The sequence below is a fragment of the Sinocyclocheilus anshuiensis genome, unplaced genomic scaffold, assembly GCF_001515605.1.
Source record: "Sinocyclocheilus anshuiensis isolate Anshui unplaced genomic scaffold, SAMN03320099.WGS_v1.1 scaffold1386, whole genome shotgun sequence".
Lineage (NCBI taxonomy): Eukaryota > Metazoa > Chordata > Actinopteri > Cypriniformes > Cyprinidae > Sinocyclocheilus > Sinocyclocheilus anshuiensis.
In genome coordinates, this window is record NW_015555701.1 from 48538 (window position 1) to 61253 (window position 12716).

At 37.2% G+C, this 12716-nt stretch overlaps 1 protein-coding gene across 1 annotated transcript in view; it reads left to right on the top strand.

The window, feature by feature from the left end:
* Nucleotides 1-10014, top strand: part of dmpk (DM1 protein kinase) — a 21209-nt gene extending 11195 nt beyond the window's left edge. The window contains exons 6-12 of the mRNA XM_016464519.1: nt 469-562; nt 640-837; nt 5608-5853; nt 5928-6007; nt 7891-7981; nt 9293-9426; nt 10002-10014. Coding sequence (XP_016320005.1) covers nt 469-562; nt 640-837; nt 5608-5853; nt 5928-6007; nt 7891-7981; nt 9293-9426; nt 10002-10014 — 856 coding nt within the window. The remainder of the gene's footprint in view (nt 1-468; nt 563-639; nt 838-5607; nt 5854-5927; nt 6008-7890; nt 7982-9292; nt 9427-10001) is intronic.
* Nucleotides 10015-12716: the final 2702 nt, after the last annotated feature.

The following is a 12716-nucleotide window of genomic DNA, read 5'->3' on the forward strand; positions in this document are numbered from 1 at the left end:
AACGGGGTGAAGAATCACACGACAAGTAATCTCAATCAATACCCCGGAGGGTGGATTTATTGGGGTGATGGGTGCTAGTGAGAAAGGTCCAGGTAGGTGCTCCGGTGCCGTGAGTGCTCTCTTCCGTCTTCCCAGTGCAGAGGGTCCGTGCAGTGCTCCTGTGGGGCTGGTCGGTCACACGCTGCTTTCTGTGGGAAAAATGCAAGGGCAAGTTAGTGCTCAGTCTCATGGAGGAATCTCCTAGATGGCAGGGCTTGCGTGGCTTATGTAGCCGCCGCCTGATGAGGTGCAGCTGTGACCGATCAGCCTGTGATGATGATGGCCAGGTGCTCCTCGCTTGTTTCCAGGGCGACGCTGATGAAGCTTCGGGACGCTCGTCACAATATATATATATATACACACACAAATGAGTGGATAGGATGTTGTATAGGATGATCGGATGTTCAGTTTGATGCTGTCTTCCTGTAGAGACATTAAGCCTGACAACATTCTCCTGACGGCGGATGGTCATGTGCGATTGGGTGATTTTGGCTCCTGTCTGCGTCTGGAGGATGACGGACTGGTGATGTTTATCAGACGTAAGCCTACATTCAGTCATGTGTGATTGGCCCGCTGTGCTCATATGTTGTATATTCTCAGATGCACTCGTCACTGGCCGTCGGGACTCCAGACTATCTGTCTCCAGAGATCCTGCGGGCGGTGGAGGGCGGCGGAGGCTACGGCTCTGAGTGCGATTGGTGGGCTCTGGGCGTCTGCGCGTATGAGATGCTGCTGGGAGCCACACCCTTCTACGCCGAGTCCATCTCTGAGACATATGCCAAAATAATACACTTCAAGGTAGGGCTGGGCGATATGGCAAAAAATTAAAATCTCCATTTTTTTTTTCAGAATATTTGACATTCTCGATTTTTACAATTTTCAACTAGTCAACTTGAAAATGAACTAAAACATGAATTAAGTAACTTGTTCTTTATTAACCCTCTAGTTAAAGAAAATTCTATTCCGATTGCAGCACACATGAAGTTGTCAACATGATGTAAATGTTAAACGAATCACTTGTTAAATATCTTTGCAGAAAAGATGCATGAGCTACAACTACATCTTGTACAAACTTGTCTTATACATATTATGTGTTCAGAAATAATACGAGGAAAATGCTTTAAAACTAATTCTCAAAAGTCAAGGTAATTCAAAATGAAAAACTTATAACACCAGTAGACTATTATTAACTATAAATGTTCTGTAAAAACAATGAACAGCAGCTTTCAGTCATCAGTCACCGTGATGCAAACATGAAATATCAGACATACAGCAGTAGTTCTTTACAGGTTTTTTATTCGATTGCGCTGCTTTTCCATTGTTTTTCTGTGTAAACATGGACGTATTTGACTGTTGCACTCACGTCTCTTGAATGAAACGGCTTTCTAACAACACGCCGCTCAAGTTAAAAGAAGTTCACTCCCATCTTCTTGCATTTTTTCCTTTTCCGCTGCCGCGTCGCATCTTTATCAACACAAAAGCTCATTCTGTGTGAACTGCACCTCGCACTATATTCTACTTATGGTCCTTCACTGAGCGCGTCACACAGGAACAGTTGATCATTCTTTTCTCTTTAATGTTATCATTGTCATATTGTCAAAGTGTCTAATTCTAATGTTTGGTAATATTTCTATTCAAAATCGAGATTCCTCAATTTATAAAAAAATAAAATCGTGGCAAAACATTAAATTCGAATTAATCAATAAAATCTGAAAAATCGCCCAGCCCTACTTCAAGGTAAAGGAGTGCTGCTTTAGGACGCTGTAGTCTAGTGGTTAAAGTGCTAGGATGCAGGGTTGAATGATAAGCAATATCATATGGAGATTGCTATAAAATTTTATGTTGATAACGAGGATTTCTGCTGATCACACAGTGGAAATAAAGGTGACAGCAGCAGTCAGTGCGTGTGTCTAATAGTCTGCATGTTCTGCGTGTCTGTGTGAACAAGTGCTTTAATTTCATCTACTAAACAAACTCAAACACACGTGACACTCGCTGTGTTTTTTACGTCTGCATCTCAATATATAAGCACATGAACTTCATCTCTAGAGCTGCTTTGAGAGTCACTTGAGAGTTTACTTTGAGAAAAACCACCGTCAAACACACACTGAGACTCACAGATCTTCACCACAAACCTACAACATAAAAGTTCAGTTTAACTTGAAGAAATTATGACAGAAATGTAGTAGTATTTTATGTATATTACCAGTGTTGAGGGAAACGAATTACAAGTAACTTAAATTACGTAATCAGATTACTTTTTCAAGCAGCTGGTAAAGTAACGCATTACTTTAAAATTTACAACTAAATATTACTTTCAAAATAAGTAAAGCAAGTTACTTTAGTTACAAAATGACTTTAGTTAAACATCACGTGTGTGTGTGTGTGTGTGTGTGTGTTTTAAATTATTGATCAAATATGACTGTTATTGTTTTTTTGTTGTTGTTGTTGTTGCTTTTTTAGCAAGGTCAGCCCAGGTGAGAGAAAAGTAATGCAAAAGTAATGTAACAGATTACTTTACAAAAATGTAACAAAGTAACACATTTAGTTACTAATTTTGTGTTACTAATTAGTATAACTTTCCCATCACTGTATATTACTATTATATAACGTACTTCTCAAAATATTAATAATATAATTATTTAAGGAATATCGTACAACCAAGATATTTTTCCATCCATCCACATTTCTGTTGTGCTGCATCTTATTTGACAGAAAATTTAAAAAAAAGTGGGAAAAGGTTTTGTGGTAATATTTTTCACCCAGCCCTTCTGTCACCAAACATAATTCTAGTACAGAAAGACTCTAAATATTCAGTAATAGCACTGATTTAACTGCACTGACACCGTGAGACTAGAACAAACCTGGATTGAACTGGATAATGGCACTGTTGTCTTCTGTAGTTACAGCTTTGATTTCATAACCAGTGTTGGGAGTAATATATTACAAGTAACGCAAGTTACGTAATCAGATTACTTTTTTCAAGTAACTAGTAAAGTAACACATTACTTTTTAATTTACAAGAGAATATCTGAGTTACTTTTTCAAATAAGTAACGCAAGTTACTTTTTTTTTTCAATTTATTGATTGACAGCTCTCGTGTCGCCATGGTGACAGAAATCAGAAGATGTTACTGTAGTTCTAGAATAAATAAGAATATGCATTAATTCATCTCACTCACAAAAAAAACCCCACACAGATTCAGTATTCCTCAAAATTAATAAAAATAATGCAACTCAGAATATGACGCAAACCTGCAATAATTAAATGTTAAACAACACAAATATGCTTTATGTATTTAATCCCATTCTATTAACCAAAGTCTTTGCTTCTGACCTTCGATGATTCAGTTCAACCCCTTCGATGATCCAGTTCAACCGTACTAATAAGCACAAATTACTCTAGACGAACATTTGTGTGTCTTTGTTTATTGCTGAAGTGTGTTGAAATGTCTTCTTCTGCATTCTACTGTACGGACGTAAATGTACTTTCCCTTCAGCCTGAGGCTTATTCATTTCACTTTTGGTGTGAAAAGTCTTTTATATTTGCCAAAAATATAACTTTTTTATTTTAAAAACAAACAAGCAAGCCCTGTCCAGATTTAAAAAGTAGCGCAAAAGTAACGTAACGCATTACTTTCCATACAAAAGTAACTAAGTAACGTAATTAGTTACTTTTTTTATGGAGTAATGCAATATTGTAATGCATTACTTTTAAAAGTAACTTTCCCCAACACTGATCATAACTGATGAATTTTGCAACATTAACTGTTATTCTCCTATGTATTACTGTGAAGCTGCTTCGACAGAATCTGTAATGTATAAAGCCCTATAGAAATAAATGTGGCTTGACTTCAGAGAGGAAAGTAGTTCATTAGTGACCACTGGTGAACTTAAAGAACTCACACCATGAGAAACTGACTCTTCCTTGATCATTTTTATTAGTTCATTGTACGATAAAAACATGCTGTATGTTTCAGAGCTTCCTCTTCAGTGAAAAAAAGCTAAACTAAACAGTAAAAACAACTCGTTTGACGTCAGAAAGTTAAAGGTGAATGTCCACATTTACAAGTCAGTGACAGCTGGAGTTCAGGAAACTAACTAGTCCAGTTGGGGAAGCAGTGAGGAGGAAGTAGGATAGATGCAATTATTCCCAAACAGCAGGAGATAACGCTCACCAAAAACTAAATTATGTCTGTTTTTGATGAATAGGACAATAGAAGTGTTCATGTAGTTCATACAGTAGAGCACAGCACTCAAATATAAGTTATAAAACATGTAAACATGTACACTGTACCTTCAATTCAATATAACTAACATTTACTTTGAATAAAACGTCTGCCTAATGTAGGTCTCTATGAAATTCCATATTTAATGGTTTCAAATAACTTTTAATATTCAAAATCAGTTGAATTCACAAAACAGTAATGGTGCCCTATTTTTCAGAAATTCTGTTTTATCTGTTTCAATATTTCTGGATTCTGTGTTTTATGATTTAATACAAATTTACTATCAAAAACCATGGCAATCGAATGTGTAAAACTTTTAAGAATTTGATTAATCTTTTAAAAGGTGGTTAAATTATTATTACTATATTTTTTTAGCAAACAAAGTGATGCACAACAGAAGTTTTCTGTTTAAATTAAAACAAAACATGGATGAAAAATTGTGTAATTCTGTGTGATATTTCTATATAATTATTATTTTGAGAAATACATTTTAGTATACAATAATGATACTTTTCTGCATGTTTTCTTCAAGTTAAACCAAACTTTTATTTTGGTGAGCTGTGGTGAAGAGGTTTAGCATTTTTGTGCTGTAGTAAATTATTATTTATTACTACTACTACTATTATTATTATTATTATTTCTATTTTGAGAAGTAAGCTTTAATATACAATAGTAATATATTTCTGTCATAATTTCTTCAAGTTAAACTGAACTTTTAATGTATTACTACTATTATTATTATTATTATTACTATTATTATTATTATTATTTCTGTTTTGAGAAGTAAGCTTTAATATACAATAGTAATATATTTCTGTCATAATTTCTTCAAGTTTAACTGAACTTTTAATGTATTACTACTATTATTATTATTATTATTACTATTATTATTATTATTTCTGTTTTGAGAAGTAAGCTTTAATATACAATAGTAATATATTTCTGTCATAATTTCTTCAAGTTAAACTGAACTTTTAATTTATTATTATTATTATTATTTCTGTTTTGAGACGTAAGCTTTAATATACAATAGTAATATATTTCTGTCATAATTTCTTCAAGTTAAACTGATCTTTTAATTAATTACTACTACTATTATTATTATTTCTGTTTTGAGAAGTAAGCTTTAATATACAATAGTAATATATTTCTGTCATAATTTCTTCGTTAAACTGATCTTTTAATTTGACAGGTTGTCATGTAGATTTCTGAGTCTGCCAGACAATTTTTGACCAGTTCCATGACAGTTTGCAGGATTCTGCGATTTGCGCATGTTTGTAAAAAATAAGGCATGAATATACTGTAGATGAAGCGCTGAGTGTGTGTTTCTGTCTGAACAGGATTATTTTGAGTTTCCTCCGGGGCCTGAGGTGTCCGAGGAGGCGAGGTCACTCATCAGCGCTCTGATCTGCGACAGGAGCGAGAGGTTGGGCTCACGGGGTTCCATGGACTTCAGAAAACACCCGTTCTTCACAGGTTTGGACTGGAGTTCCCTTCATCTTCTCCCTCCTCCGTACCGTCCTGACGTCTCCAACGCCACAGACACCTCCAACTTCGACGTGCTAGACGACTGTCTGAGCGACACGGTACCCAAGCCATCAGATCCTTCATGGAGATGGTGAATCTCAGCGTGATCTGACTCTTCTGCTCTTGTGTTCAGGAAAGCTTGAGTGACGTGATGGAGCGAGCGCCGGTTGGGCTTCATCTGGCGTTTGTAGGCTACTCTTACACAGCCACCAGGTTAGTGACTCTTCATCAGCAGCTTTATTGTTGAGCGCAGCTTTAATGGTGTGTTCACACCAAATGCGAAGCGAATATGCGCATCGCGTCACTCGCTCTATATTACTCACAAGATGTTATTTTAGATGTTAACTAACTAACTAACTACCTGTTGTGGAAGTCCCATATATGCTGGAAAGCCAAATGCTGATGTGTCTGGTTTCAGAGGCGGATGAGTATATATTAGTGCTGTCAAACGATTAATCGCATCCAAAATAAAAGTTTTTGTTTGCATAACATATGTGTGTGTGTTCTGTGCATATTTATTATGCATACATAAATACACACACATACAGTATATATTTTGAAAATAATTACATGCATTTACATGTATATTTTACATTTATATAATTTATATAATATAAATATATTTAATATACAAATATAACATATTTTTCTTAAATATATACTGTATGTGTGTGTATTCATATATACACACATAATAAATACACAGTACACACATATATTATGTAAACAAAAACGTATATTTTGGATGCGATTAATCACGATTAATCGTTTGACAGCACTAGTATTGATCCTGCATTATTGTGTGTTACATTTTACTGCTGTATATTCACTAGCTATGTTTCCATCCACCTATTTTTATGCACATTTTGGAATATCGCATAAAAAAACGCTGGATGGAAACGCCAAGATGCGCATAAATTCTAAAAATTAGCATAAAAAAACTTATGCGCACAATTGAGTAGGATAAATGTTTTATCCGATAAGAAAAAAAATGCACATAAATTAAGATGGAAACACATTTACCGAATAAATTCCACCATGCGCATTGAAAAAGTCATGTGACTTTGTGCTATGAGACGGGATAACTTGACTAGCAGCGGACCGATCTCGTTCACAGCATCTATATGTTGTTTTGGTCATTCTGAAATGCCTGAGGAAAGTCTGTCGTCAAAGTATTTCTGTATAATTACTGTCTTACACGACTGCGTTCCCAAACAGCAAAGCAATGACCGCATTTATTGTGTTACGTCTGCTTTCTGAGGTGCAAGTAGTTTATTAAATATGAAACTTATTATATTCAGTGGCTTCTCCTAGTTTTCTTAGAGATATTTAGTGCCAGTTTATCAGGAAGTGACGATTTTGTTCTCTTTGACTCGTTGGATAGAAACGGTGCTTTATTCGCAAATGTTTTATGCGATATTCCAGTTTTGCGCATAAGTTAAATTCGCATCTTTGGATGGAAACATAGCTAGTGATATTTTTTTTTATTGATAGCAGCATCTCTGTAGCCATGCTAATAAAATACAACACTTTTCATGTTCAAGACACTAAAAACAACAAAATATGCTAGGGCTTGGTAAAAAAAAAAAGATTTCTCGATTTTAATAGATTCTCATTTTTATGAACCAATATCGATTCTTAAATTCCAATCGACTCTGTTTTCAGTTGATGAATGTCCAATAAATCACAATAGGCTAAGCTTTGTGCGTTGTTACTTTTGATATGAAACAAAGTCTCAGATTTCAAATTTATGTCCATTTTATTAGGAAATTCAAGCAATAAATACTGGGTGGGAATTACAGTTTTAAATTACAGTAGATCACCCTCAGTGTAATCTGTCAAAGTGACGGACGGCTTTCAGGTTTTCCCGTCACTGCTAAAAAAATTCTGTCAATGACGGAAAATTTTCGGTTAATGCGACCTCTGGATTTAGGCGAATATCGTGTGTTTCGCATCATTTGCGTCGCCCAGTGCGAATTCGCCTCTATTTGCATACTTGCATTGAGGTTGTATGTAATCTAGTCATGCGAATGATTAAATTCACGTTTGGTGTGAACACACACCATAAGATGTTCTCACTCTGCTGTGCCGTACAGAGAGACGGGAGCACTGGACCGCAGCAGAGACATCATGATGGAGATCAACCAGCAGCAGGATAGAGATCTGCTCCACCTGCAGGGAAAACTGGTACGGTGAACACTGATCGATGAAAACATCAACAAAATCATGAAATTCAGTCATAAAAATGGAATTTACTGTAAATATGTATTACATCATAAAATCCAGAGAAATTCAAACAGACCACACAGAATTTCTGGGGAAAAAAAAATAGAAATTTCATAGGGCGCTGTTATTCTTAAAAAATTTAATTGATAAAGTTTTATGAATTCAGTGGATTAGATGTGCTTTCTGATTATTAAAATTAAATCAAGCCATTAAAATGGAATTCAAAACAGAGAATTTGGGAAAAAATAAAACAACATTTCTGAAAAACATTAAATGTAAGTAGGGCTTTATGAAATCTGTTTTATTTATTTATTTATTTTACCAAATTCACGTTTTTTCTGGATTCCGTTTTAATGGTTCTATAACATTTGAGTGATCAAAAGTTTAACAAAAACTACATTTTAGAGGCCTATAAAATACATTGTAATTTTCCCAAATTCTGTTTTTTTCCCCCGTTTTAATTTTGCTGGATTCAGTTTTTGATTTTGTTTGAACTTTTCTGGATTCCATTTTAATGGTTAAATAAAATGTAATAATCTAATGGCATGACTTATTAATTGAAGTCATGAAACTTAAACAATTTAACATGGGTTTATTAAAAAATTAACCACAATAAGTAATCTTCTTGATGTACATTTAGAAAGAGATTTTTTCCCATGATTTCATTTCTAAATCACACGAGGTCTCCAGATAATACTAATCCTGTGCGAATAGGGCTAATGATTGTTTTTTGGTAATGAACCTTCCAGTGCATACATATGAAATCAACAACAACAAGACACATTATAATAAAATGAAAGAATAAATAAATTAACAAAAACAAGTATAAATAATCAAAAAAAGTATAAAGATAAACATTAAAACAGACATATTTATAAAATAGACATTTTTACAGATTATCACATATTTAGAGTTTTGTTAATAATATTTCCACAAAACCAGTCATAAGGGTAATTTTTTTGAAATTGAGATTTATGCATCATCTGAAAGTTGAATAAATCAGCTTTCCATTGGTGTATGGCTGAGATACAACTATTTGAAAATCTGGAATCTGAGGGTGCAAAAAAATCTAAATATTGAGAAAATCATCTTTAAAGTTGGCCAATTGAAGTTCTTAGCAATGCATATTACTAATCAAAAATTACGTTTTTATATATTTTTGATTTTTTTATGAAATTTACAAATTTACAGAGGCGTCATCTATTCACATTAGTGATCTTCATCTAGCAACAGTCTGAATCAGATGTCAGTGTGAATGTGAATGTGCTGCAGAATCAGGTGTGGCGGCTCAGAGAATCCATCACCGCTGAGCTGATGTCACTTCCTGCTGAGCAGAACAAACCCCAGCCAATCAGCAGCAGCGCAGAGACGGAGCAGAGCGACGCACACACTTACGAGCTACAGAGGTACAACAACATACACTCAACTATTACAGTCATATCTGATAATAAATGCTGAAAAGTGAAGCCAAAACATTTCGATCTGGTGGCTGGCTGCAGTATAGGTCATAACCCGCCCCCCATGTAAACCAATAGGAAGGGAGCCAAATAAAATAAAATAAATTTTCCGCAAAGATGGCTTCTGTCGTTTTAGGTAGTTTTTATTATGCTGATGTATGTTCAAGAGTTTGTTGTTAGTTTGCTAAGTTTGTATTTAGTTTATTTGTATTTAGACATTTGACGCTAGAAAAATGGGGTGTGGTGCCATGATTGTGTGTTTGTGATTGGGTCTGCAGGAGTTTGTGTGGGACTTTGATAACGTGGCTCCACCTCAAGATCACTACTGCGCAGACTCGAGCTCTAAATGAATCACTACTGCGCAGACTCGAGCTCTAAACAAATCACTACTGCGTAGACTCGAGCTCTAGATGAATCGCTACTACCAGACATGAGCTCTAAATGAATCGCTACTGCGCAGACTCAAGCTCCAAAGGAATCACTACTGTGCAGATTCAAGTTCTAAACAAATCACTACTGCGCAGACTCAAGCTCTAAACGAATCACTACTGTGCAGAAACAAGCTCTAAACAAATCACTACAGTTTAGACTCAGACTCCCAAACGAATCGCTACCGCGCAGGCCTGGGCTTCAAATAAACTGCTACTGCAGAGACTTGAGCTCCAAATAAGACACTACTTCGCAGATTGGGTCTGCAGGAGTTTGTGTGGGACTTTGATATCGTGGCTCCACCTCAAGATCACTACTACTGCGCAGACTCGAGCTCTAAATGAATCACTACTGTGCAGACTCGAGCTCTAAACAAATCACTACTGCGTAGACTCGAGCTCTAGATGAATCGCTACTACCAGACATGAGCTCTAAATGAATCGCTACTGCGCAGACTCAAGCTCCAAAGGAATCACTACTGTGCAGATTCAAGTTCTAAACAAATCACTACTGCGCAGACTCAAGCTCTAAACGAATCACTACTGTGCAGAAACAAGCTCTAAACAAATCACTACAGTTTAGACTCAGACTCCCAAACGAATCGCTACCGCGCAGGCCTGGGCTTCAAATAAACTGCTACTGCAGAGACTTCAGCTCCAAATAAGACACTACTTCGCAGACTTGGGTTCCAAATGAATCACTGCTGTGCATACTCGGGCTCTAAATAAATGTTCACTGTGTGGAATCAAGTTCCAAATGAATCACTTCTGCGCAGATTCAGACTCCCAAATGAATCGCTACTGCTCAGACTCGGGCTCCAAACGAATCACTACTGCTCAGACTCAAGCTCTAAATGAATTGCTACTGCGCAGACTCAGACTCCAAATGAATCACTACTGCTCAGACTCAAGCGCTAAACAAATCGCTACTGTGCAGACTCAAGCTCTAAATGAATCACTACTGCGCAGACTCAAGCTCCAAATGAATCACTACTGTGCAGACTCAAGCTCTAAATGAATCGCTACTGTGCAGACTCAGACTCCAAATTAATCACTACTGCGCAGACTCAAGCTCCAAATGAATCGCTACTGTGCAGACTCAGACTCCAAATGAATCGCTACTGCGCAGACTCAGACCCCAGATGAATCGCTACTTGCACAGACTCAAGCTCTAAACGAATCACTACTGTGCAGACTCAAGCTCCAAATGAATCACTACTGTGCAGACTCTAGCTCCAAATGAATCACTACTGTGCAGACGCAGATTCTAAATGAATCACTACTGCGCAGACTCAAGCTCCAAATGAATCGCTACTGCGCAGACTCAAGCTCCAAATGAATCGCTACTGCACAGACTCAAGCTCCAAATGAATCACTACTGTGCAGACTCCAGCTCCAAATGAATCACTACTGTGCAGACTCTAAATGAATCACTACTGTGCAGACTCAAGCTCTAAATTAATCACTACTACGTAGACTCAAGCTCCAAATGAATCACTACTGTGCAGACTCAGACTCTAAATGAATCACTACTGTGCAGACTCTAGCTCCAAATGAATCGCTACTGTGCAGACTCTAGCTCCAAATGAATCGCTACTGTGCAGACTCTAGCTCCAAATGAATCGCTACTGTGCAGACTCTAGCTCCAAATGAATCGCTACTGTGCAGACTCTAGCTCCAAATGAATCGCTACTGTGCAGACTCTAGCTCCAAATGAATCGCTACTGTGCAGACTCTAGCTCCAAATGAATCGCTACTGTGCAGACTCTAGCTCCAAATGAATCGCTACTGTGCAGACTCTAGCTCCAAATGAATCGCTACTGTGCAGACTCTAGCTCCAAATGAATCGCTACTGTGCAGACTCTAGCTCCAAATGAATCGCTACTGTGCAGACTCTAGCTCCAAATGAATCGCTACTGTGCAGACTCTAGCTCCAAATGAATCGCTACTGTGCAGACTCTAGCTCCAAATGAATCGCTACTGTGCAGACTCTAGCTCCAAATGAATCGCTACTGTGCAGACTCTAGCTCCAAATGAATCGCTACTGTGCAGACTCTAGCTCCAAATGAATCGCTACTGTGCAGACTCTAGCTCCAAATGAATCGCTACTGTGCAGACTCTAGCTCCAAATGAATCGCTACTGTGCAGACTCTAGCTCCAAATGAATCGCTACTGTGCAGACTCTAGCTCCAAATGAATCGCTACTGTGCAGACTCTAGCTCCAAATGAATCGCTACTGTGCAGACTCTAGCTCCAAATGAATCGCTACTGTGCAGACTCTAGCTCCAAATGAATCGCTACTGTGCAGACTCAGACTCCAAATGAATCGCTACTGCGCAGACTCAAGCTCTAAATGAATCACTACTGTGCAGACTCAAGCTCCAAATTAATCACTACTGTGCAGACTCAGGCTCCAAATGAATCACTACTGTGCAGATTAAGGCTCCAAATGATTCACTACTGTGCAGACTCTGGTTCCAAATGAATCACTACTGCGCAGACTCGGGCTCCAAATGAATCACTAGTGCGCAGACTGCGCAGACACGGGCTCCAAATGAATCACTACTGTGCAGACTCTGGCTCCAAATTACGTCATTGGCGCAAGATGACACCGGCCATTCTGGGATGTTTTGGCTCAACTTTTCTTTAGTGCAAGGAAGTGGACACACGTCGTCCATTTTTTTTACAGTCTATGGTTTGATCCAGAGATTCAGTATTTTTTTAGAAGATGTGTAATAGCGCCCCCTACCGTATACCAGTGAAAATATGGAAAGCTGGAAAATTCTGTCAATGGCAGAGCAAGAGGTAATG